Genomic DNA, 26,588 nt, shown 5'->3' on the forward strand with positions numbered 1-26,588 from the left:
GTTTCACCTCTTGTTAAGATGAATCAGTTTTGCAGTTTCAGACTGAATGGGATTAAGAATGAACACCCTTGCTCAGGCTACCGTTTCCCTCCTTGCGCCTCCACTGTGGGCACATTAAAGGGACCAGCCTTAGCACACCATTATATTGCCTTACAGGGACACAGTTGTTCCCACCCAGGAACAAAATCCGATGGGGCAGTGATGATGATGATGATAATAATAATAATAATAATAATAATAATAATAATAATAATAATAATATATTATTTATACCCCGCCCATCTGGCTGGGTTTCCCCAGCCACTCTGGGCGGCTTCCAACTGAATATTAAAACAGTACAGCATTAAACATTAAAAACTTCCCTAAACAGGGCCGCCTTCAGTTGTCTTCTAAAAGTAAAATACTGTATATTCCTGTGTATAAGACTACTTTTTAACCCAGGAAAATCTTCTCAAAAGTCAGGGGACGTCTTATACACCGGGTTGTATTTCTTATACAGCGAGTATATCCCAAACTCTATATTTTAGCTGGAAAAATTGGGGGTCGTCTTATATGCCCAGTCGTCTTATACGCCGGAATATATGGTAGTTACTTATTGCCTTGACATCTGCTGGGAGGGCATTCCACAGGACGGGTGCCACTACCGAGAAGGCCCTCTGTCTGGTTCCCTGTAACCTCACTTCTCGCAATGAGGGAACCGCCAGAAGGCCCTCGGTGCTGGATCTCAGTGTCCGGGCTGAATGGTGGGGGTGGAGACGCTCCTTCAGGTATACAGGACTGAGGCCGTTTAGGGCTTTAAAGGTCAGTACCAACACTTTGAATTGTGCTCGGAAACGTACTGGGAGCCAGTGTAGATCTCTCAGGACCAGTGTTATGTGGTCCCAGCGGCCACTCCCAGTCACTAGTCTAGCTGCCACATTCTGGATTAATTGCAGTTTCCGGGTCACCTTCAAAGATAGCCCCACGTAGAGCACATTGCAGTGGTCCAAGCGGGAGATAACCAGAGCATGCACCACTCTGGCGAGACAGTCTGCAGGCAGGTAGGGTTTCAGTCTGCGTACCAGATGGAGCTGGTAGACAGCCACCCTGGACACAGAATTAACCTGTGCCTCCATGGACAGCTGTGAGTCCAAAATGACTCCTAGGCTGCACACCTGGTCCTTCAGGGGCACAGTTACCCCATTCAAGACCAGGAAGTCCTCCACACCTGCCTGCCTCCTGTCCCCCAAAAATAGTACTTCTGTCTTGCCAGGATTCAACTTCAAACCGTTAGCCGCCATCCATCCTCCAGAATGTGATCCACATTCTGTGTTCCTACAAATGTCAGTGTGTGCTAAGGGCTTAGAATTTCTCTTAACTTCTATTGAAGGGAAGCAACAGAGTTTGGGCTCCTAGCTACTGTTCCCCAGTTGTCTCACTGAGCAACTCTTCTGCCTTCCAAAGAGTCCCATAGGTTGTGCTTAAGAGATGTAAAATTTCCGGAAATTTTGAAGCTCAGAAAATAACTTTCCCGGTTTCCCCCCAGAAAAAAAATGAAAATTTTCGGAAAAATTGAAAAAAAATGCTACATTAGCAATTCTTTTTTCTTTTCCAGGTTGAAAGTCATTCTGTTACTTTAGAAACATAAACTATAACTATGGACAATTTTAATGGGCATAAAATTATCACAACTAGCATATTAAAAATATAGTGTATCCAAACAGGATCTGAAATTTAACTTGTCATTCATCACTGTTTGCTATGCAACATGCTTACTCCACCTCCCATGTTTTGCCCATGAGAACTTATGTATTTCCTCACACTGATGTGTGTGGTCTGTTAACCACTTTAGCTACTACTATATGCTTAAATTAGTTTATTTCACTTTTAAAAGACTGTTTTCCAGCATTTAATGTTTAAAATATTTTCATTTATTTTTTTCTTTCATAACACGTCTCTGATTGCCACGACAACACATAACACTTTCAGGCCCTTTTTGTTGCTCTATATTTTCTACCAGTGCTTTGAGGCCTAGTGAAGAGAAACAGAACCAATGCATACCACACGCATGCAAAACCAAAACTGAAACCTTTTTCTTTTCTGGTGACAACAGCACCTCCTAAAGGAAGAAATGTACGGTATCTTGTTCTTGCATTGGAGAGTTCAGTTTGGAACCTAGGACTTGCTTGTCCTCACAGAAATTAGAATAATCTGATACCATACATATTTTTTAAAAAATGATTTATAAAATATTTGAACCCCTTATCTTAAAACATTTTATTCATCATGTTAAAATAAAACATTCCATAATCTATTTTTTATTTTTTCAATTTTTTGGGAAAAAACAGAAAAAGGCTTCAGGAAAAAAACAGAAAAAACCTGGGTTTTTTCCAAATTTTTCTGGGGGGTTTCCGGACCTTCAGATCTCTAGTTGTGCTTACCTCACATGTTCAAATACCCTTGGTTATGAACTTAATTCATTCTGGAGGTCTGTTCTTAACCTGAAACCGTTCTTAACCTGAGGTACCACTTTAGCTAATGGGGCCTCCTGCTGCTGCCGCACCGCTGGCGCACAATTTCTATTCTCATCCTGAGGTAAATTCTTAACCCGAGGTACTACTTCTGGGTTAGCGGAATCTGTAACCCGAAGTGTTTGTAACCCGAGGTACCAGTGTGATGCAACAGCTAAAAAAGCCAATGCAATTCTGGGCTGCATCAATAGGAGTATAGCATCTAGATCAAGGGAAGTAATAGGACCACTCTATTCTGCTCTGGTCAGACCTCACCTGGAGTACTGTGTCCAGTTTTGGGCACCACAGTTCAAGAAGGATACTGACAAGCTGGAACGTGTCCAGAAGAGGGCAATGAAAATGGTCAAAGGCCTGGAAACGATGCCTTATGAGGAACGGCTTAGGGAGCTGGGCATGTTTAGCCTGGAGAAGAGAAGGTTAAGGGGTGATATGATAGCCATGTTCAAATATATAAAAGGATGTCACATAGAGGAGGGAGAAAGGTTGTTTTCTGCTGCTCCAGAGAAGCGGACACGGAGCAATGGGTTCAAACTACAAGAAAGAAGATTCCACCTAAACATTAGGAAGAACTTCCTGACAGTAAGAGCTGTTCAGCAGTGGAATTTGCTGCCAAGGAGTGTGGTGGAGTCTCCTTTTTTGGAGGTCTTTAAGCGGAGGCTTGACAGCCATCTGTCAGGAATGTTTAGATGGTGTTTCCTGCTTGGCAGGGGGTTGGACTGGATGGCCCTTGTGGTCTCCTCCAACTCTATGATTCTACCACTGTACACCTTTGGAAGAATACCTTGCACTGCCACAGGATACAAACTGCTCTGGACATCTTGATCAGTTATTAGCTGCATCCTTCCAACGAGCAACCTAACCGGGTAGCAATTGACGCAGAGGAACTTCTTGCCTGTGTAATCATCAACTAGGAGCTCCCAACACATTACTCATATTGGACAGGTAGTGAAAACAAGGAAGGAGAGCCTGTTCTACTAACTGAACCTGTAGCCCCTGAACCTGTTTGCCCAGCACCCCAAGTTTCCTCACCTTCTTTTTGCTGTAAGCTATTCCAACCCCCATATCCACATGCGTGTGAAATGGAACCACCCCAAAACCAGGTCATACTCCCATTGGTTCCTAGCAGTGGTGGCACGAAGTGGAGCTCACCAGTTCCGTGGATTTCCATCAACGGGATTTGAGGGGAAATTATTGTTTCGTTCTTTATTATATACTGCCTTTCGTTTGAAGGTCTCGGGGAGGTTCACAAGGAAAAAATTCAGGGTAAAAGAACAAAACCAATAGTGAAAACAAAGCCCAAAACAAAACAATGCCCTCCACTCCCACAAACACATTTAAAAGGCCGTAGAACAGGCATAGGCAAACTCGGCCCTCCAGATGTTTTGGGACTACAACTCCCATCATCCCTGACCAATGGTCCTGTTAGCAAAGGATGATGGGAATTGTAGTCCCAAAACATCTGGAGGGCCGAGTTTGCCTACGCCTGCTGTAGAATAAACATTAGCCTGATTGTAGAGGGACATTTTTGCCTGGTGCCTAAAGGTGTACAATGAAGGCAGCAGACAAACCTCCCTGGGGAGAGCATTCCACAAACAGGGAGCCGCTGCAGAGAAGACCCAACATCATGTTGCCACTCTCCAAACCTCTCATGGAGGAGGCACATGAAGAAGGGTCTCAGATGATGAATGGAGAGTCCAAGTTGGTTTATATGGGGAAGAGGCAGTCTTGAGCTGAAAAAGAGGTGCTTGTGTGTGGCGGGGGGTGGAGACACTTAATGCTTGACTAGGTGATCCTTGTGGGACGCAGGTGGTGCTGTGGGTTAAACCACAGAGCCTAGGGCTTGCTGATCAACAGGTTGGCGGTTCAAATCCCTGCAGATGTCCTGTGTTTATTCATCAATCACTTGTAGGGTAATTACCGTAGGCTTTCCTGTTCCCAGACACACCGGACCATCCTTAACTTCTTATCACAGGAATGTGAAACTTGCCAGCTGCAAGGCTGGTGAAGATTTACATTTAATCAAAGGACAGGAGGAGAATAATAAAACCTCCTTTCTCAGGTTCAAAAGTTTATTTTCCCAGCCGGGATTTTCTCTAAAACCAAAGTTCCACAATGCCTTGCAGCTTCCCATCGTACCTTGCAAGAACCAGAGATTGAGATGCATGTAATCTCATGACAATATAACTAGGGAAAGTCGTATGATTACTCCTCCCATGACTCACTCCTCATTGTGGTTGGGCTATATAGACACCTGTGGTCTAAACCACTGAGCCTAGGGCTCGCTGATCGGAAGGTCGGCGGTTCGAACCCCCAAGACGGGGTGAGCTCCCGTTGTTCAGTCCCTGCTCCTGCCCATCTAGCAGTTCGAAAGCATGTCAAAGTGCAAGTAGATAAATAGGTACCGCTACAGCAGGAAGGTAAACGGTGTTTCCGTGCGCTGCTCTGGTTCGCCAGAAGCGGCTTTGTCATGCTGGCCACATGACCTGGAAGCTGTACGCCGGCTCCCTCGGCCAATAACGCGAGATGAGCGCCACAACCCCAGAGTCGGTCACGACTGGACCTAATGGTCAGGGGCCCCTTTACCTTTAGGTGATCCTTAGGGTCACTTCCAACAGTTCTATGAGCTTCTGAGATTTCTATATCCAAAGCGTTCCAGGTTTTTGCAAGCACACAAATGAAGGCCGCTTCCAAGCCATGAGGCTGAAGCCAATCGGGCCTAATAGTTGGGACTGCACCAACTCCTCCCATTTTTCTTTTCTTGCACATGACACTGTATTGCTGGTGGCTGACTGGATGGTCCTAGGAGTGGGGAAGCCCCCCAACAGGATCTGCTCAATAATTCACATTAGCCTGTTATCGTTATTCAGTAGTTTATTATGGAGACATAACTGCTTTGACAGCAAACACTCAAAGGGGGGACTACATTTCACCCTAAAGGACAGAGCCCCACCCCCCTCAAACCAACCCCCCCTGAGTTCCATTCATCTTTTCTTTAAGCCCAGCATGGATGGGAAAAAAAACACAATGCGAGTTACGAGTTAGTGCATACTCATCTCCGAAAACAAAAAAACTCACATGACCATAGAACACGAAGGACAGACATTGCAGCAGGAAAGGTGCATTGGAGGGTGGGCAGCAAGGAAAGAAGGGATGTGGGGTCGGCTGAGAAAATATAGTGCTTTATATGCTAGACATATTACCCACTTACTGCCATTCCCGAACAAGACTCTGAAGCCTCTGCCCCGCCACCAATTCCGCAGTCATCACTCCCTTTAAACATTTGTAATGGGTAGGTGGGAAGGACTTAAAATTCACAACTCTTTTAATTGCTTTAGGTTGGGCTGGAGCAGGGATGGGGAAACTGTGGCCTAGTCAGAAGTTGCTGGACTCGCAACTCCCATCAACCCTAGCCAGCATGGCCAATGGTCGGGGAAGATGGGAGGTGGAAGTCCAACCGGAGCTGGAAGGCCGCTGGCTCCCCAACCCTGGCCTAGAACGCTCAAGTCTATGCCAGCACAAGCAGTACGGTCCATTGGTTCAGAAGACTGGTGGGAAGGAGGAGGAGCCATGGCGGGAAGGAGAGGGAAGAGGAGGTCTTCATGCTACTTCTTCCTCTGCCTCCTCTTCAAACTCCCCTTCTTCAGCAGTAGCATCTTGGTACTGCTGGTACTCGGAGACCAGGTCGTTCATGTTGCTCTCGGCCTCGGTGAACTCCATCTCATCCATGCCCTCGCCCGTGTACCAGTGGAGGAAAGCCTTGCGGCGGAACATGGCCGTGAACTGCTCGGAGATGCGCTTGAAGAGCTCTTGGATGGCCGTGCTGTTGCCGATGAAGGTGGCGGCCATCTTGAGGCCTCTTGGAGGGATGTCGCAGACGGCGGTCTTGACGTTGTTGGGGATCCACTCCACGAAATAAGACGAGTTTTTATTTTGCACGTTAAGCATCTGTTCGTCAACCTCTTTCATCGACATGCGCCCGCGGAAAACGGCCGCCACGGTGAGGTAGCGCCCGTGGCGGGGGTCGCAGGCCGCCATCATGTTCTTGGCGTCAAACATCTGCTGCGTGAGCTCGGGCACGGTCAAGGCCCGGTACTGCTGGCTGCCGCGGCTGGTCAAAGGGGCGAAGCCGGGCATGAAGAAGTGGAGGCGAGGGAAGGGCACCATGTTGACAGCCAGCTTGCGGAGGTCGGCGTTGAGCTGGCCGGGGAAACGGAGGCAGGTGGTGACGCCGCTCATGGTGGCCGACACCAAGTGGTTGAGGTCTCCGTACGTGGGAGTGGTGAGCTTGAGGGTGCGGAAGCAGATGTCGTACAGAGCCTCGTTGTCAATGCAGTAGGTCTCGTCCGTGTTCTCGACCAACTGGTGCACTGAGAGAGTGGCATTGTAAGGCTCCACCACTGTGTCCGAAACCTTGGGTGAGGGCACCACGCTGAAGGTGTTCATGATACGGTCAGGGTATTCCTCGCGGATCTTGCTGATCAGTAGGGTCCCCATCCCTGATCCAGTGCCCCCGCCCAGTGAGTGGGTGAGCTGAAACCCCTGGAGACAGTCACAGCTCTCGGCTTCCTTCCTTACCACATCTAGGACAGAGTCCACCAGCTCGGCTCCTTCCGTGTAGTGGCCTTTGGCCCAGTTATTCCCAGCACCACTTTGACCTGAGCAGCAAAGGAGAAAGTCAGGAGTAGGGGGTTAAAGGTCATCACTTCATTACTGGCCTCTTCTGAACAATATGGTCTCTTTTAAGAAGGCAAACCATTCGACTCTTTATTTCTACAGTGGACGCTCGGGTTGTGAACGTGATCCGTGCGGGAGGCACGTTCACAACCCGCAACGCCGCGTCTGTGCACGCGCGGGTCGTGATTCGGTGCTTCTGCGCATACACGAGCGCCGAAACCCAGAAGTAACCCGTTCCGGTAGTTCCAGGTTCGGTGTGGTGCGCAACCCAAAAACGCACAACCCGAAGCATCTGTAACCTGAGGTATGACTGTAAACTGAAAACTATGGAGAGACCTGGTGTGAATAGAAATATTGGATACATGTCTCATTACACATGCTAAAGCTATTTTTGGTCAGACCAACACGGCTACCTACCTATATCCATTCTACTCTTGTTTTACATTGCACCCAGAATAGTGACCCAAAGAGGTGTCCCCTTTCATGGGGAACAAAAACACTTCAGAACTGATCTCTCACTCCCATTATTTCAGCTCGGCCCAAAGCTTACAGACCTCTCCTGTCACCTTTGGGTGACATACCTGAAGCCTCAATGTAAGGTAGTATTCAGGTAACTTAACAGTTGCAATCCTTACCATGTCTACTAAGATATAGTCCTACTGAATTCAATGCAGTTTACTCCCAGGTAAGTGGAGTTAGGATGGCAGTCTAAATCAAAGCCATCCTTTCCAAGCTCCCAGGGACCACTCATAACTATTCTGTTAAGTACATTACGTAACAGTTTGTGCATACAGATCCAGCTTTGATGAGAAATCTCCACCCTAATTTTAAGTAGCGGGTTCCTAGCCCTCATGTTTTGGAGAAGTGCAGGCAGCTTACGTAAAACATTTCTGTACTTAGGGTGTGGTGTTTTCGTGCCCTGCATAACTAACTGCTCCTTCATGGCTTCCTATCATTTGCTTTTGCTAAGAATAATTATCTTTTGCAAAAAAGGAAGAACCTTATTAAAACAAAAACAAAAAACCCTGCTGCTTTAGAATTACATTTACAGAACTAGGACCTAAGCCAAATAAGAGTTTGTGCACAAAACATTGATCTCCTTATTCTCCACAAGCATTTTTTTAACCTTTCCCTTGAATAATCCTCATGCCCAAATGTTTCTATTTCAACCCCCCTTACCCCACTGATTTACATTAGATCTGACTATCTGTACACCGCAGGAGCTGGTAGGTGTAATAAAAGCAGAGTTTCTGCATTATAGAACGCTGTTGCTATTCCCCAGTTCCCCAGCTCTTCCCCAAGCGGCTGATGAGCTGCAAGCTCTCCATTCTGGAACATTCCTCCTCCTCCCCACAAGGTAAACCAGGTCAACTTCCAAGTTTTGCATGTGTCAAGTAAGGAGGGAGCAGCTTCCGTCAGCACACTCAGAACAGACATGCCTGTGCTTGTGGAACAAAAAGTAGCACAGAGATAGCCAAAAGCGGTTGCTAGCTCATTCTGGCTCTTTCCTCCAGGCCTCTCCCTCTCCCTCCCCCCCCTCTCTCTCACACACACAATGAGGGCAATTTAATTTAAGAATTGCTTTTTCATAATGCATGCTACATCAAGTAACTGCCATTTTTAACTTGGGACATAGCAAAGAAGGCACCCTGGGCATGAACAGTTTCCCCCGGAGGTTGAATTGATGCCACTTTGGGCTTTTTAATTTGGTGCCAGGTAATTGTGATATGAAACTAATTTGTGTGTTACTCTGGGTGTTTAACCCCACCCCACCCTCCTAGAAGGATCTCAAGATGGATCGCCCAAGCCCAACACTATTTTCTGCTTCCTCACCCAGCTACGGACAATTGTTTCTCCACTCCCACCATGTCCACTGGAAGACAGGAAGCTGCCACAACACTGGACCTTCTAGGTCTGAATTGCCTTCAGGATTTCAGGCAGAAGTCTCCAAGTCTAACTGGAAATGCCAGGGGCTTTCTAAATGTCAAGCAGACACTCTGCCATGGAGCTACAGCCCCGTTTGCCTATGTGGGCAGTAGATCGCAGTTCAAGTGCCTCAGGTCTGAGCTCCTGTGACCAATTATAGCCCACCCACCCCCTCACATCCTTTAGCTTGACTGGGCAACATTTGCAACTGCAGCTCAGCGATGCTCCTCCACAATAGTTCCTTACCAAAGACGAAGTTATCAGGCCTGAATATCTGCCCAAAAGGGCCGGACCTGACAGAGTCCATGGTGCCAGGTTCCAGGTCGACCAAGACAGCTCTGGGCACATACTTGCCACCTGAGTGGAGAGAAGGGAAAAAACTTTTAGAAGTGTTTAAGAATCCACCCTCCCAACAGATATACTAGCATTTAATCTGACCAGCTCATGTTGAGCAGATCACCCAGTTCAAAAGATGGGAGCATGCTAGTGGGCTGGCTGGGACTGGTGGGGGTCAAAGTCCAGCAATACCTGGAGGGCCACAGGCTCATAGCTGCCAAGTCTCCCGTATTCCCCGTGAAACCCCTGTTTTTCCAGCTGTTCCCAGCTGAAAAAGCGGATTTTTTTTGTTTTTCCCCGGTTTACTTACCGGCCAGGGGAGGCTCCTTCTGCGCATGTCTGGAGTCTCTGGACATGCGCAGAAACGTTTTCTGGCGCGGTGGCCATTTTGGAACTGGGCGGAGCATGCTCCGAAGCGACTTTTGATGCTGCTCTGCCCACTTCCAAAATGGCTGCAGTGCGACTTCTGGCACGGTGGCCATTTTGGAACTGGGCAGAGCTGCATCAAAAGTAGCTTCTGAGCATGCTCCGCCCAGTTCCAAAATGGCGGCAGTGCTAATTCCAGTCTTCTACTTCCGGTCCGGTCCCTTATTTCTCCGGCAGGAACTTGGCAGGTATGCACAGGCTCCCCATGTCTACTCCAAGAGCTCAAAGCGAGAGCTCCTTGGGCAGCTTACAGGGCCTAGGTAGCTTCACTTCAGTAGCAGACCTGCCTCTAGGTCTTAACCATCCTCTGGGTTCTCCAACAAAGAGAAGAGAAGAAACACTTTGAGGAGACACTTCTGCAGAGAAGGCCACCCCCCCCCACAAAAACCGCTAGGCCCCTTCCACAGAGATTTTGCAGCAATTCCAGAAACAGTTGGCCGACAGCTGCCACAGGCTGTTATTCCCACACTCATCCCTCATCATAGTCCCATGCCAGGGACTGATCACATGGAGAAAAGCCAGCAGCCTGTTCTGTGAGCTGGCAGATCCCATTTGCTGATGACACCAGCCTTACTGATTTAGTTCGGTCTAGGCACCTTCCATTTCAGTCCCCACCCTCAAATCTATTATGATCTACACTTGGGATACATAGGGATGGACAGATCAGGCGTCATGAGGTCGACAGAAAAGGATTAGCTGGAGGTCAACTTATAGAATATAGCAAAGTGCTTTCATATGTGGGTTGGGGGAGAGAAAACACCAGACCATGGTCTAATTAGAAGAGAGACAGATCTTTGAGAGAGCTGCATCAACTGAATTTTAGTAAAGGCAAAAAGGTAAAAGACCCCTGGACATTTAAGTCCAGTCAAGCTTGACTCTGGGGTTGTGGCGCTCATCTCGCTTTTCAGGTCAAGGGAACCGACGTTTGTCCACAGACAGCTTTCCGGGTCATGACTTAAACAGCTTCTGGTGCAACAGGACACCATGATGGAAGCCAGAGCACACGGAAACACTGTTTACTTTCCCGCCACAGTGGTACCTATTTATCTACTTGCACTGGCGTGCTTTTGAACTGCTAGGTTGGCAGAAGCTGGGACAGAGCAACGGGAGCTCGCCCCGTCGCATGGATTTGAACTGTCGACTATAGCCTAGTCACAAACTGAACACAACCATATATAGGGCCCATCAAAGTAGGGTACAGCACCCCAGAGATGCCACTCTGAACACTGCACTTCTGCTCTTAAAATAGCAAATGTCAGCCAGGAATTGGGCAAGTCGGGACTGTCACTTTCTATGACAGGATGGGGAGCCTGTAGTTGTTTGATTACAACTCCCACCCTGGGCTGGGCTGTCTGGGGCCAATAAGACCTGGAACGCAGCAACATCTGGAAGATCACAATTTCCCCATCCCTGATCTGTGAAAGGCAAGAGAGAGCGCAGAGAAAGTAGCCGATCATACAGAGGAGCTTGGGCAGCACGGAGTAGCGTGGAAATAGACAAGGAAAGAATTCTGAACTCTGAAATGAACAGCAGTGCTGCGGGAACAAACCTGAGGCCTCATTGTAGTAGACATTGATCCTCTCCAACTGCAAGTCGCTGTCTCCGTGGTAGGTGCCAGTGGGATCAATGCCATGCTCATCACTGATGACTTCCCAGAACTGTTGCAGGCGAAGAAAGAAAAGGAGGACACAACATTAAGAGGAGTCTTCTGACCAAACCCTTCTGGAAACCAGGTCTAGCCTGGCTTCTAGGCAGAGTAGCAAGTGGCAGATTTCAGGAGGCCGTTAAGACACTTCTGTGCCTTTAAGCAATTCTCATTCATTTCAGTGGGAACTTCAGTGGGTTTCTTCAAAGAGCATTGAGCCTCTGTGCTAACATGGGGAGGAACCTTTGGGTTTTACCACCTTGTGCATTGGAACAGAGAAGGGGGACCTGTGGCTCATCTCCCCATTAGCCCCAGCCAGCAGGGCCAAAGAGTGGGGGCCGAGGGAAGCTGAGATACAGCAGCATTTTGAAGGCACAGATTTCCCATCCCTGCAGTAGTTAAGCAGCTCCAGTCACACAAATGCATAGCTGTCAAGTTCTCCCCTTTTTTTAAAGGGAAATTCCCTTATGCTGAATAGGCTTACTCGTGAGAAAAGGGAAAATGTGACAGCCATGCACATGCCTCCCCTCATTAGTCTCATGGGCAGGCTGTAAGGGGAAGACAGTATAGAGAACCTCCCCCTTGCATCAGGAGTAGCTCCTCGCCAAGCAGCGATGGAAGCGTGGGCTCTGAAGGGGCTAGTCAGGAAGCGGAGGGAGAGTGCCCGGGCTCTGACAGCATGGGAGAGCCCCGGCTACACAGGAGGGAAGAGAGAGAGGTGGAAGGGGGGGGGAAGAGAAAGCACGGAGTGTAGACCCTTTCCCCCGGTTCTGGAATTACGGAGGAGAAAAAGGGGGAGGAGATTCACTGTCCCGAGACTCTTATGTTGGAGGAAGTCACGCCGGGGGGCAGTGCCGGATTCTGGATCGGAATGAGCAGACATGTTTCCAACACCCCGTTTCACTGTAAATAGAGTGCACCAATAAAGACTGTTAAAAGGCAAGCCTGTGGAGAGTCGTTACTCTGGAGTAGTCGCAATAACCCCTGACACAGGCTATCATTGCAAGGGGGTGCATTTTGTCCCAGCTGCAGTTACCTGCCAGTAGTATCCATTGCAAGAGAGCAATGAACTCGAGATACCTCCGAGGAGGGTAGGCCAGGTATCAGCATCACCCCCTACTACAGATCATTTCACCAGTCGGATTCGCTACCCATTAACTCAAGCAGCAGCCAATCGAGGGTATTGGTTGCTCTTCATTCAACATGCTCTGACCTCCAAAGGAACTTGGGCAAGAGAAGACATTCAGCTTTAGGGAGAAGCAAACTGGCAAAGCAATTTGGCACCGGGTGGTTTCCAAACGTTCTACTCTCAAGGAATGCTTTCCACATAGGCTTGTCTGTCAGAGACCACTTTGCAAAGAACAAGAGGATTCGGGGAGAGGTTCCAGAAGGCGCGCCCTTGGGGATCACTCTGCTTACCCCGTGGTTCAAATGTCCACTCAGACACAAGACTCACTGGGTGACCTTGAGCCAGTCGCCATTTCTCAACCTATCCCACACTTCAGAGGGATTTTGCAAGGGGAACATGGTGGCTGGAGATGGCAGTGAGGAACTATGTATGTTCAATTCAGGGTGGTGGAAGGGCCTAGCGGGGCATACTTGTGCCATCACAAGGGACCCCAAGCACACACCCTAACACTTCCCCAAAAGCCTGAACACTGCACACTCCAGTTACAGAGAGGAAAAGCTGCTGCTTTTCTTAAAGGAAGCTCATCTTGAAGAGGACAACAGCAAGGAACAGAACGGATTTCACAGGCTTCCATCCAATAATTAACTTTGCTGCGTGCCACCACTTCCAAACCAGCTTTCCTAGCCACTCCTGTGTCCAGGGTGTAGGAAGATAGGGGCGGGCCACCTCAAGTGGCGGACTCCTAGGGGGCCAGCGCAGGCGCCCGCCTCACCCCCAAAACGCGTGTCACCCCAAAAACATGTGCCCTGCCCCTCCGGGAGGCACGCCCCACCCCCGGAACGCGTGCCCTGCCCCTCTGGGAGGCGCACTGTGCCCCGGAACATGTGCCCTCGCCCCTCCGGGAGGTGCGCCCCGCCCCCAGAATGGGCGCCAGCTCCGCCACTGCCCGTGTCACCTGGTCATGCAGCGAGGTGTATGGTATAGCCCTCATGAGATTGTAGCACTACTATAATGGGAAGGCGTTCCTTTGAAGGGCCCCCAACAAAGTATCCTTGCACATAGAAGTCTAGTACGCCAAGAAGGGTGCTTCTAGAATTGTTTGTCTCCTTCACAAGTTAGGCTTCTACCTGCAAGAGACTCTTGATAGGGAAACACTTCCAAACAACCACCCATATGTATTTGGAAAGTGATAGTCTGACTATTGGAAATGTGTCCCAGCTAAAGAGGATTTGCAAGTTAAATTAATGGCATATGCTGAAATGGCAAAATTGACAATGAAACTAAGAGGAAGAGATGACAACCAATTTAAGGGAGACTGGAAGGAGTTTATTGCATATATTCAAAAGCAATGTACTCAGGTTAATACATTGGCGGGGTTTTAAATACTACTTGTAATTTTATTTTGAATGGATAATAAGTAATACAATGGTTTATAACTTTACAATGGACATGCAGTACATTGATAAACAATGGAACCAAGGAAGAGGCTAGCTAGGGGGGGAGTTAATTTGTTTTGTTTTGATACTGTGACTGTTTTATATTTGGAAAATTAATAAAAATGTTATAAAAGAGAGAGAGACCTGAATATGGGAGAGCGGCCACCAATAATGTCGTGTGCGTGCATTTTGTTTTGTTTTTACATAAGGCAGACACATTGTATTGCTAAGTAACACGTACAATGAACTCTATAGCAACAGAGTAACGTAACACACAACACACAGTCTCATGTTTTATTTTGGATACATGATTTGACTGCAGAAACTACACCCGTGATTTAACACTGCAACTAAGGAAGCAACCCCATTGTGGAAACTCAACAAGTTGTCATTTGAACTGAGGGATCAGGTCACCACCACCTCGTATCAACGCAGCCGCTTCAAAAAGCCCATTCATTGTACCATGAGAAGCCATCCAGGTTTGCAAGGCAGCTGTGAGCCCCCAAGGAGCCACTTAGAAAAGGGGTTGCACATGCTGGCTCCATGAACTTCCTGCCCAGCGTGAGCTTCAGCTTGCAAGGTTTTTAAGGCTGGGGATGGATGCGACCTGTTAGTGCTCTTAATGCATTTTAAGCCGGTTGCATGGCAGGGATGTGGAATCAATGGCCCCCCAAGATGTTTTGGATCCAAATTCCCATCAGTCAACTGATGGGGACATCATCTGGCGAGCCACAAGTCCCGCATACGTAAATCCGGCACTGATCACAGCTGTGTGAGCTACAACCACCATGCATTCCTCACCCAGTGCAAATGGATAAAGCTCTCCCATGCAGCAGCTATGCACCTGCGACCTTGCACCCATTCACCTGTTAGACATAAAACAGGTGAAAGAGAGGGGAGAGAAAAATGACTGGAGTGATCTTGCCATGCTTGGGTGTGTAGGTACAGTGGAGGGCTGCGCAGCTAGTCTATGGGGCTTCCCTTTGAACAGGTGTGGGAAACCTGTGGCCCTCCAAAATGTTTTGACCCACAACTCCCACCAGCCACAGTCAGCATAGACAATGGTCAGAGACAATGAGCTGGTAGTCCCAACAACTGGGACCCTAGCTGCCAAGTTATCCCTTTTTAAAGGGAAATTCCCTTATGCTGAATAGGCTTCCTCGTGAGAAAAGGGAAAACTTGGCAGCTATGACTGGGACTGGAAGGCCACACAGGCTTGCCATCCCCATCTTTGAGCACCAGCTGCTTATTGCATGTCTAGGCAACTAAAGGTAAAGGGACCCCTGACCATTAGGTCCAGTCGTGACCGACTCTGGGGTTGCGCGCTCATCTCGCATTATTGGCTGAGGGAGCCAGCGTATAGCTTCCAGGTCATGTGGCCAGCATGACAAAGCCGCTTCTGGCAAACCAGAGCAACACATGGAAACGCAGTTTACCTTCCTGCTGTAGCGGTTCCTATTTATCTACTTGCATTTTGACGTGCTTTCTAACTGCTAGGTTGGCAGGAGCTGGGACCAAGCAACGGGAGCTCACCCCGTTGCAGGGATTCAAACCACCGACCTTCTGATCAGCAAGCCCTAGGTTCAGTGGTTTAACCACAGCGCCACCTGGGTCCCATGTCTAGGCAACTAGTGCTGCCCAATTATGTGCTCGAAGAGGGACTAAGATATGCCTTGGGAGGAAAGGGGGTAAAGCCTTCATGTTGGATGTGTCTGTTATTCTATATGCCTTGCAGCAAGTCGATATACTTTATGGGACACTGGCAGCTAGACCATATTGCGACACAGCCTAGTCTTACTGCAAATACAGGACAATGACTTCATCAGTCACTTGTCTTAGGGTGGTTTGAATTACTGGGAACAACATTCAGGAGCCTAGGAGAACATCAACACCAACACAGCACTCAGGCAAGCTTTGGAGCAGGTCCCAGGGACAGAGCGATTCTGTCTTGCATGCAGACTGCTGAGCTTCAACTTTGGATGTGCAGGAAGCAAAGACTATCCCTTGCTCATGCTGCGTGGAAGCCAAATTGCCAGAGGCGGCAAGGTGTCCTCACTTCTAGCCTGCAAAATGTTTCACTCACCTGCTTTTAACTCATGAGAGGGGGCTGGGAAAGGTGGGACAAGTTGTCCCGCTCATCCTCTTGTGACTAAAAACAGGCAAGCCACTTTTTTTTGGTATGTTGTTAACTCTGCAGGGCTAACTAGGGTGATGCACAGATCAGCATTCCAAACTCCCATTGTTCTAGGGGCATTTTGTGACAGGGAATTTCATTAGCGCAAGCAGTTTCTGAGCAGTACTGCATCTAAGATTTCAGATTAAAACTGCAGAGTGGAAGGAAAGGAGGTCCTTTTTTCTGCCTCCCCACTTGCAGCTACTCTCTGAAGACTGGAGAAGAGACCCTCTTAAGAATATAAGGGGGGTGGGCAGGGGAAGGGCTAGACCAGGTATGTCCAACATGTCGATCGTGATCTACTGGTTGATCCCTGTGAGGTTTTTTTTGTAGATAGTGCTCGCTAGCCCCCTTCTGGCCCCGCCCCCTCTCCCTGTGCTGGCCTCTATTGTTGCAGAAGGGAAGCCGTAGCTAGTAGCTTAGAAGTTATGTAAGGTTAGTGGCTGCTTCTGTTCCTCCCCCTCCCTCAGAAGAGCTGCAAAAAAGGAACGGAACCCCTAAAAAAACACGTCATTCCCCCTCCCTTATAAAAAGGTCAACAACTTTGGCCTGAATGGGGGTAGATCACGGCCAGATTTTAATTTTGAAAGTAGATAGCTGTCTCTCAGGAGTTGGCCATCCCTGGACTAGACCATGTGGGAAATGAATATAATATTTTAGCTGCAGTTCATTCATTTCCAGCACTGTTTTCTTGTTATAAAAAAGCGCACCTAGACATTCCGTTGTTGCGTCCATAACCTAGGTTTAAGGTGCCATTTAGCTACTAGCTTTCATAGCTGGTACAGATGGGGTGGGGTTCAAGAAACATGGATGGAACTTTCACATGTTTCAAAGCAAGGTGGGTTGATATCCTGACCACTTGCAGCAGAGAAATACTGCAGTGACCTTCTTTTGCTCGGCCTGATGCTATGCTAGGATTCCTTGATGCAGGCTGCACTTCAGCCAACAAGTGTGGGGGAAATCCCAGGAGCATGACCCCTGCCAAGAAACTATGGATCCCGTCTCCAAATCTTAACTGGAATGGGCAAAGTAGGGTGGATGGAATGGTGAGTGGGAAATACTAACTAGGCACTGTTTCAGGAGCTGGGTAAGAAAACACTTGTATGTTTTGAAATAGTGGAATTATGTATACTAGGTGCCCGACGTTTGATACAACCCAAATTCAGATATTCTGAATACAACCCAAATTCAGATATTCTGCTTTAACAGGGGAGGGCAGGTAAATCCAAGATACACAGGATATAGGAGGATTCCTAGCTGCCCTTCAGCAGTGGCACCCACCATGTGAGGGTCACGATATACACCTTATATGAGATAGCAGACAAGGGGGCAAATGCGGGGAAAGAACAGGTAAAGGGTCAGGCAAGAATGTAAGGCTAAGGCCACCTATTTGTGGCATGTTTCCAAGCAATGGATTCTTTGATGGACTCTAGCTGCCATAGCAGCTAGATATAAGTCGATTGCGATCTACCGGTCGATCAAAGCTCAACAACTTTTGGTCTTCCTCCCCCCAAAAAGCTCCACAACTTTGGTGAAGGCTCCTCCCCCCAAAAAAGCTCCACAACTCTGATCAATGCTCCCCAAAACTTCGTTCAATACAATGGGTAGATCACTGCCAGTTTTTTTATTTTTAGTGGGAGTAGATCGCAGTCTCTTGGAAGTTGGACATGCCTCCTCTATACCACTCTTCAAGTCTCTACTCATGTCCATCCAAATATGTCAGCAACAAAGGTTGAAAACTAATGATGAGGCACAAGCTCTAATGAAATGAATGGGAGCTGTGCAAGAGCACTGCTGGTTCATTTCAAAAGAGCTCCTGCAGGAGACATTCCCCGCCGATGCAGTGCTTTTTGATGGTGTCCTCTTACTAAGCCACTAATCAATTGTAGAGAAATCAACTGATGTACCAACCCTAGGAAATCCACTGTTAAACTTGAAATCTCAGTTTTGCTTTGGAAACAGACTCTAAGCTTTGGGATCTCTATTCACTATTTCCCTCCCCCCTTCTATCCCCACAGATTTTTGGCTTGGCTTATTTGTGATTGCCATCAGCACCTCCCTTCCTTGAGTCCTGTGGCACACAGAGACCTTGGGAAACGAAGAGGTGTTCAGCGACAGGATTTCACAGGTGAAAGGAAGCAGAGCCTTGCTGCATCCACCTTGTGCAAAAGCCCAGTGGAAAGAGGGAGAAGCTACCCTCCTTTCTTATCCGCAAATTCTCTTGGGACTCTCGTGAAAGGGCAAAGGGTGGCAGCTGTCAGCAAGCAATTTGTAGAAACCAGGTTACCAAAGAGGCAGAAGGGAACTGGCCAATGCTGGCATGCTACACTTTTAGCTGCAGGGGTGGGATGGTGGAGACAACAGGACCAACATGGACCTGGGGTACCCAAGGTAGAGAAGGGAACCTGCTGTTGGAGCCCCAGTTAGCATGGCCAGTAGTCGGGGCTGCTGATGAGAGGCCAGCAGTATCTGGAGGACCACATCCTGACTTAAGGGACAAGCGGACTGTAAATGGAAGGCTCAAAATTGCACTGGCACTAGGTTCACAACAGGTGTTTAGATATATGGTAGCTGCAGAGAGCTGGAGGCTCTCAAAACAGCTTTCCTGACTCCCACCCAACATAGGGAGCATTACAGTGGTATAAGGCTGAGCTGTGAACAACTAGGAAATCTCTTTGCCGTGACTTCACCAAGTGGCTTAAACAAGTCTACACTTACTCCCCCTTCAGTTCCCATCTGAAATATTCGGGCTGAAATGCAGACCTACCATACAGAGTTACTGCAACAATTACAATGGACATGCTCTTTACACCCCGATATACTATATTAATATTATGAAGGCCACCTCCCTCCTTCTCAAGAGCTCGGGACAGAACCCCCTGGGCTCACACTTCCTCCCCAAAATCTCTTCCACTGCATGTTTGCCCTTCCCTTAGGCAGCAAAACCTGCTCTGGGAATAAGCTGCCATCACTTAAGTCTGAGAGGCTTTAAAGAGTAGATCTCCCCGGCGCAGCATCATACCACCTGAAATCATATCATACCCCCCTCCCCCTTGCAGGCAGAGAGAGCACCCTGCACAGCTCTAAAATGGAGTCGCTCTGCCAGTCTTTGCTTCCCTCGCACTCTGCAGTATGAGTGGCAGATTCTATTTATACCCAATGCCTGTAAAAGCCCGAGGGTGGGGGAAAGCTTGAAGGAGAGACCACAAGGGTGGACACAGACGTTGGTGCACTCTTTACTGCCCCCCCCCATCTGTGCACGCACACCCACCCAAGAAAGCAGCCAGACCAGTAGGGAGAGGCAAGCACTGCAGTCATAAATCCAGTGAGGAGAGCGAGGAGGCTTCCAGCCCAAGAGGTTGGTGTGCCGGAGAGGCTGACGGCGAAGATGGCTGACAGGCTCTCTCTGCACCCACCTTCGCCAGGCTGCAGGGAAAGGCTGAAGCTTCACAGGTTTCAGTGACGTGTTCAAAGAGAACACACCCATTCTCCAACACCCTGCCTGCACTCCCAACAGCCCTTGAAACTTTGCTGCCATAAATGAGGCCAATGCCTTTCCCAGATTAGCACTGGAACACCTGGTTTTCCATTCTGCACTTGCCGCCCCCCCCCAAAAAATAGCCAGTTCTAGCTGTCAGCTTCTTCTCCATGTGGCTGTGCCTTAAAATGAAGAGGGGCCTTCCATCTCGAGCATGCAGTCACTTCCCACTTTGCATGCTTCAGGCCAAGCCCCCCCCCAACCTTTTAAAAAGTTACCACCCAATGGGAAGAGGTGAGCACACAAGACTTCTCCCAAGGAGCCTCCTGCTGCAGCAGCATACCCCTGCACATTGAAAACCCAGCCTGGGAGCACAGCTGCCGGCCTTTGTTCCGCAGGAGGTACATATGTGGGGAGAGAGCAAGCCAGATCTCATTACCATAAAGGGTGTGAGGCTCCTATTTAAGCCAGCTTGACTCTGCGCAGAATTGCTCCTGAGTGCCCTATGAGCACTGTGTGTGTGTGTGTGTGTGTGTGTGTGTGTGTGTAGAGGGGTAGGGAGAGACATCAATGCAATGTGAAGCCCGTGGCGCTATCAGAGCCTCACCTTCTGCTGCTACAGCTGCATTGAGCCCAAAGGTCAAGATGAATCTTCTGTCCAAGAAACGCATCAATTCTACATGGGCACATGTCTGCGTTCATCCCAGCATGCTGAGCAGATAAGTCTTTGAGCTCTGGGTTGATTAATGCCTTCAGATCCCCCCCAGGTTCAGCCATGAAAACCAGACAGATGTTTAAGGCAGGGAGGGGGAGAAGCTGATTTGTGTGTGTCAGGAGAGCAACAGCATAATCTTCAAAGGGCATTGCAGTAAAACAGCTGCCAGCCTAGTTCAGCAGCCATTCTTAGTGAGGAAAGTCACCAGGACTTGGGATAGCCATCTCGATGGGAGGCATGGGCACATGGCCCAAGAAGCAACTGCCCTGACGCTATCTTCCCCTGGAGGGTTAACAAGTGAACAAACTCTGGATGAGTCATAGATTGATCCCTCCCTTGCGGATCTCTCAAATGGAAGAAAAGTGAGCTTTGCAATGGTGACTCAGGTCTGACTTTCATTTAAGTGATAAACTGGTGTCTGGGCCATACCATTTCTGATTGCAGGTGGGGGTGTGCCTTATGGAAAGCTTCTCCTTGTTGGAGACAAGGCCTGAGCCCTTCTCCCCAATTTTTAGCTTGCTGTGTGGAGAACTACTTTGCATGAAGAAGCTTTCCGTTATTTAAGCTTCTGCCTGCCATCCTCACTTGTGTTTATTAAAGATTTCTTAACTTACAAAAATACGTGCACTGTCTCTTTTTTCAAGCTGCATTTTCTACAGGTCAGTTTCATTTGTTGTGAGACATTAGTGTTGCATACAGAGTTAGGTTAGGAAGAAAAGGGGGGAAGAGGGGGAGGGGACAATGCTTCTATTCTTCTACTTAGTGTTAAGTGTGGGGTTCTCTTACTATTCGCTTGTGGTATTCCTTTGGTGGTGAGAGAGGTTGGGGGTGACCTAGGGTACGGTTGGTTTCCTGTAGTGAGATTTGTTTTGGTGTGTGAGTGGGGTATGTGTGTGTGTTTTAGTGAGACCTCAGCGTATCTTAATTAAGTCTACAAGGAAAGCTGGTTTAGCAGCAAGCACTCTCCCTCCTATGCATTTTCCTCATAAAGCAAATAAAAGCTTTGTAGAAAGGGAACTATCAGCAGCTCTCCCACGTGAGAACCTGAAGGCTCACCTACTTATCCACAAATAAGTAACTCTTGCTTTTGATGGCAACCTTTGTGTTACACTAACAAGGGTGGAACACTTCTGAGGGTCAGGGTGGAAAGGTATGTTTCATTTCTAACCTACTTCCTCTCTCCATTTGAGAAAGGTGGAGAGGAATCCCCTTTCTTAGGGTTTGGTAAGCCTGCAGTTTGTGGGTGCCGGTTAACAGAAGAGAAACAGTATCAATTCAGAGGGGTTTAAGACAATTTGCAAGTGTGACAAAGATCTTCCAATGCTAAATGACGGAACTAGTTGGCCCACTGCGTTCCTTTCAACCAAGTTCAGACCAAGATGGTTAATTCCAATATACTTCTGGCCATAATGGAGGCTGTCATGACACACATCAAAAAGCATCTCCTCAAGCACCATGGGAACCGACCTAAGTAAACAACCAAACAGAAGAGGCAACTTTAGGTCTTCTAAAATTTAGCCCAATAAGCATACCCAAAAGGCGCCCATACGACACTGCATGGAAACCTGGTGCTATCCAGATGTTGTTTGACTACAACCACCATCGCCTCTGACCATTGGCCTGGCTGGCCGTGACTGATGGATGTGAAGAGTCCAGCAACATCCAGAGGGCCATAAGTTGCCCCATCCCTGGAGACGCTATTGGGGGAGGACAGAAAGCCTTCTGTTTGATTCTGGTTTGCACCAGGCAGAGTTCTGACACAGTTATCATTCCTCTATTGCTGTACAGCGTCCGCACCGCAGTGTGCTTGGCACATGTTGATTCTACTGCATTCTCATGCATGTTTGGATTCCGACTGTATCCATGTTAGGGAGAGAGAATCTTGCGCCACAAACGTCTCCAGGCTTCCTAGTGCTGTCCCACTAAACTGGACGAAGCCAAAAGGTCGCCTTGACCATCATTTGGAGGAAAGGCGGGAGATCGATGAAGCGATCAAATCAAAAAGACACATCTCTTCAACGGCTGGGTGGCAGGGCAGCTCGGCCAAGCCTCGCTCTCCCTCGAGACCTAACCCAAACTGCGCCAAAATCTCACGGAGGAGGGAAGGGGGTGTCTAGCCTTCCACCGGAGACGTAGAGCCCCGCCTGAGAATCCGTCTGCGGCGCAGGAGAGGAAGGGGGCGAAGATCCCGGAGATCGCCCCCCTCCAGATGTCTTCGTAAGCGGCTAAGGGCGGAAGCCATGTTGGCGGCCGCAATGCAGAGATCCGCAGCCCCGCCACACGCACGCACCCACTGGAAAACAAGGCGCGCAAGGCAGCGCCAGACGCGCGAATCGGGGGTCGGTACGGCGCAACCGAGGCAGCCGCTCTCCGTGGCGCACGGAGCGAAGCGCTTCGTCGTCGTTCCCGGGTCCCCACCCTGCGCTCCAGGCACAATCCGGCAAGGAGCCGCCACCGGAAAGCCGCCGCGCTACAATTCCCCAGGTCACGCCACCGACCCCTCTCCGCCCCAGCCAGGGCGAGGGAAAACCGGAGGTCGGGGTCGGGAAAACCGGAGGGAATCCCCCCCTCCAGATGTAAGTCTTCCGTACCCCCCCCCGCCCAACCACTGCATGGCGCGCGCCAGGCCGCCCAGGAAAAAGGCGCCGAGATCGTGGAAGAGGCGACCAGACGATGCGCCTCCGCCCAGCCGGGAAGGGAGCGAAAGGATCCGAGGGCCCTTTTCGAGGACGTTCGCCCGCCCCGAGAGCCAGGAGGCCCCATGGCCAGGGGGAGGGCAATCGGAACCTGGCCCAAGTTCCCCCACCCCCGGGGCCCCAAGCCCCTGCCCCGTGCCCTAACCTTGGCCCCGATCTGGTTGCCGCACTGGCCGGCTTGCAGGTGCACGATCTCCCTCATGGTCTTCTGGCGGTGGCTGGACGCTGCGCAGGGACTACGATCCTCGTCTCGCCGTTCCTTCGCGCTTCTCTGTCTTTGGCCGCTGCGCTCGTGCGCCTTAAATGGGGCCCGGCGGGGAAGGGAAGGGCAGGCGCCCGTCAGTGCGCATGGGCCGAAACTGCCCGCCGACGCAGCCGCCATCCCCGATCCTCCCCACCTCCCTCGCCTGTCAGTCCGCCCGACTGCGGCCGCGTTGCCAAGAGGCCAAGCTGGGTGGGCGCGGAGATGTCAGCGCCGGACGCCCGAGCAGTTGGCCTCGTCTGTGTCATAGCTGCCAAGTTATCCCTTTTTTAAGGGATTTCCCCTTATGCTGAATAGGCTTCCTCGCGAGAAAAGGGAAAACTTGGCAGCTATGGTCTGTGTCCTGGCCTGGTGTGCCCTGGAATTCTATTCAATGTTGATCCAGAGCAGAGCTCCAACGTATAGTTAGCACTGCAGAACAAAAACTTTAACACGTTGTGGGATCCCCCCAAAATAGACCAGAGGCAATTGTATTTCATCCAGCAGAACTTTACTGCTACTGAAGGTGAATGAGCATAATGGTGACAAATCCAATACATTCAGGATAGGCACTGTCCATAAGGAATCCAGTTGCTGCAGACTTGACTTATGGTAAACTTATAATAAGACTAAACCTTAACACTAAGCATACTATATACAGAACATCACACAGAAGGAAAGAGAGACAGAAATAAAGTGAATCCCGGGCTCCTTGTGGCCTATTATTACAGTCAGCATGACCTTGACAGAAGAGATAACAGGACCTGTTTAAGCCAGCTGTAAGTACTCAGCTTCTCTGAAGGAATAACCCAAACATCATGAACCTTCTGTTTGTTTCTTCCACACACAGAAGCTTCCAGAACCCTCTTGAATTAATTAGAATAGGAAGGATCTCTACACATCAGATGCGAGAAGCCAAGTTACAGGGAACCAGGCAGAGGGCCTTCTCGGTAGTGGCGCCCACCTTGTGGAACACCCTCTCACCAGATGTAATTATTATTATTATTATTATTATTATTATTATTATTATTATTATTATTTATTTATACCCCGCCCATCTGGCCGGGTTCCCCCAGCCACTCTGGGCGGCTTCCAACAAAACATTAAAATACAGAAATCAAACATTAAAAGCTTCCCTAAACAGGGCTGCCTTGAGATGCCTTCTAAAGGTCTGGTAATTGTTGTTCTCTTTGACCTCTGGTGGGAGGGCGTTCCACAGGGTGGGTGCCACTACCGAGAAGGCCCTGTCAAAGAGAAGATGTCAAAGAGAAAAACAACTACAGCACCAGACTTTTAGAAGACATCTGAAGGCAGCCCTGTTTAGGGAAGCTTTTAATATTTAATAGATTATTGTATTTTAATGTTCTGTTGGAAGTTGCCCAGAGTGGCTGGGGAAACCCAGCCAGATGGGCAGGGTATAAATTTATTATTATTATTATTAGTAGTAGTAGTAGTAGTAGTCTAAGGGTGCTTACAGGTAAGAGGTCCTCCTAGTGTTTTGCTTCCCTGGAATGCTTGGAGCCTCGGAAATCAGGGGGGTTGTACAGCAGCAGGGGGAGCCTTTTTCAGCTCAATGTCACATTCCAGGGCCAGTCCACCCAGGAGCATAGCTGCCAAGTTCTCCCTTTTTTTAAGGGAAATTCCCTTATGCTGAATAGGCTTCCTCACGAGAAAAGGGAAAACTTGGCAGCTATGCCCAGGAGGCAAGTTGAAGTAGCCGCCTCAGGTGGCAGAATCCACAGGGGCAGCAGATCTGGCCTTCAAGGAAAGCATCACCTACTGCTGCCGTAGACCTTTACAGGGTCACCTTGGCAAAGGAGGTCTCCCCCTTTGCTCCTGATGCAGAGCATCACTCACCCCTTCTTGCCTGTTTGAGAGAGGCGGTTGTCATTTGCCTCAGGTGCTAAAATGTCTTGGACTGAACCTGACACACTCCCTTGTAGTGGGGGTGTCTGAGGGTGTGGCCAGAAGCAAAAGTGGGAGGGGCAATGTGTGTCAAGTCTTAACGTTTGCGCAATGTGCAGCGTTCCAGCCGTGCAGTGGTCAGAGATTTCTACACACAGGCTTAAGGAACTGAGATGCGTTGTCACTACAGAATAGTGGCATGGGGGTTGTGGTCCCCTACCCCTCTGGACCCAGGTGGCGCTGTGGGTTAAACCACTGAGCCTAGGGCTTGCTGATCAGAAGGTCAGTGGTTCGAATCCCTGTGACGGGGTGAGCTCCCGTTGCTCGGTCCCAGCTCCTGCCAACCTAGCAGTTCAAAAGCACCTCAAAATGCAAGTAGATAAATAGGAACCGCTACAGCGGGAAGGTAAACGGCGTTTCCATGTGCTGCTCTGGTTTGCCAGAAGCGGCTTTGTCATGCTGGCCACATGACCTGGAAGCTATACGCCGGCTCACTCGGCCAATAATGCGAGATGAGCGTGCAACCCCAGAGTCGGTCACGACTGGACCTAATGGTCAGGGGTCCCTTTACCTTTACTCCTCTGGATATCTGCAGAGTTTCCTATTAACTTGTTGCCATGTCCACCCAAGCTGGATGAACAGATTGGTATTGTGCGTCTACACGGGATGCCATTCTCAGGGTATTAATTACCAGGACGCCAGAGTATCTATTATCCCTTATTATCCTATTATATGCTGGCATCCATTGAAAGCTTGGAAGCTGCACAAGGGGAGGGGAGACCCAGAGAGGCAGATTCCATTCAAAGCACAGAGCTTCTAAATGCTTGCAAGAGCCTGTGAATCAGGCCCTTTTGCCTGGCCCGTGTTACTATCAGCCTTTAAACAGAGAGCAAATTTAAAGCTACTACCCTGTGCACATTTCTCTAGGAGTAAGCCACACTGAATATACTGAAACTCGACTAAAGCATCCCTGACAGATGGCCATCGAACCTCTGCTTAAAAACCTCAAATGAAGAAGAGTTCACAGCCACCCAAGGGAGTCTGTTCCACTGTCAAAACAGAAATTTCTTCACAATGTTTAGCCAGAATCTCCTTTCTTGTAACTTGAAGCCATTGGTTCAGGTCCTACCATCTGGGGCAGGGGGAAACAAGCTTGCTCCAACTTCCCTGTGACAGCCCTTTAGATATTTGAAGATGGCTATCATATCTCCTCTCGTAAAAGTTTAATGTGCCTAAAATGCAATGTGGAGGTTTGCATTTTCAGAATGTCTGCTCTGCAGAGAACAGTAGCGAGTGCA

At 49.1% G+C, this 26,588-nt stretch overlaps 1 protein-coding gene across 1 annotated transcript; it reads right to left on the reverse strand.

Moving 5' to 3' along the window:
* Positions 1-5,363: 5,363 nt before the first annotated feature.
* On the reverse strand, positions 5,364-23,417 carry TUBB4A (tubulin beta 4A class IVa). Its single transcript, XM_035140478.3, has 4 exons — positions 23,290-23,417; positions 11,422-11,530; positions 9,357-9,467; positions 5,364-7,165 (listed from the first exon to the last, which is right to left on the reverse strand). Exons 1-4 carry the CDS (start codon positions 23,344-23,346, stop codon positions 6,108-6,110), a joined length of 1,335 nt encoding a protein of 444 aa, XP_034996369.1. The 5' UTR covers positions 23,347-23,417; the 3' UTR covers positions 5,364-6,107.
* Between the last annotated feature and the right edge of the window lie 3,171 nt (positions 23,418-26,588).

Source organism: Zootoca vivipara, chromosome 15, assembly GCF_965207765.1.
Source record: "Zootoca vivipara chromosome 15, rZooViv2.hap1.1, whole genome shotgun sequence".
Lineage (NCBI taxonomy): Eukaryota > Metazoa > Chordata > Lepidosauria > Squamata > Lacertidae > Zootoca > Zootoca vivipara.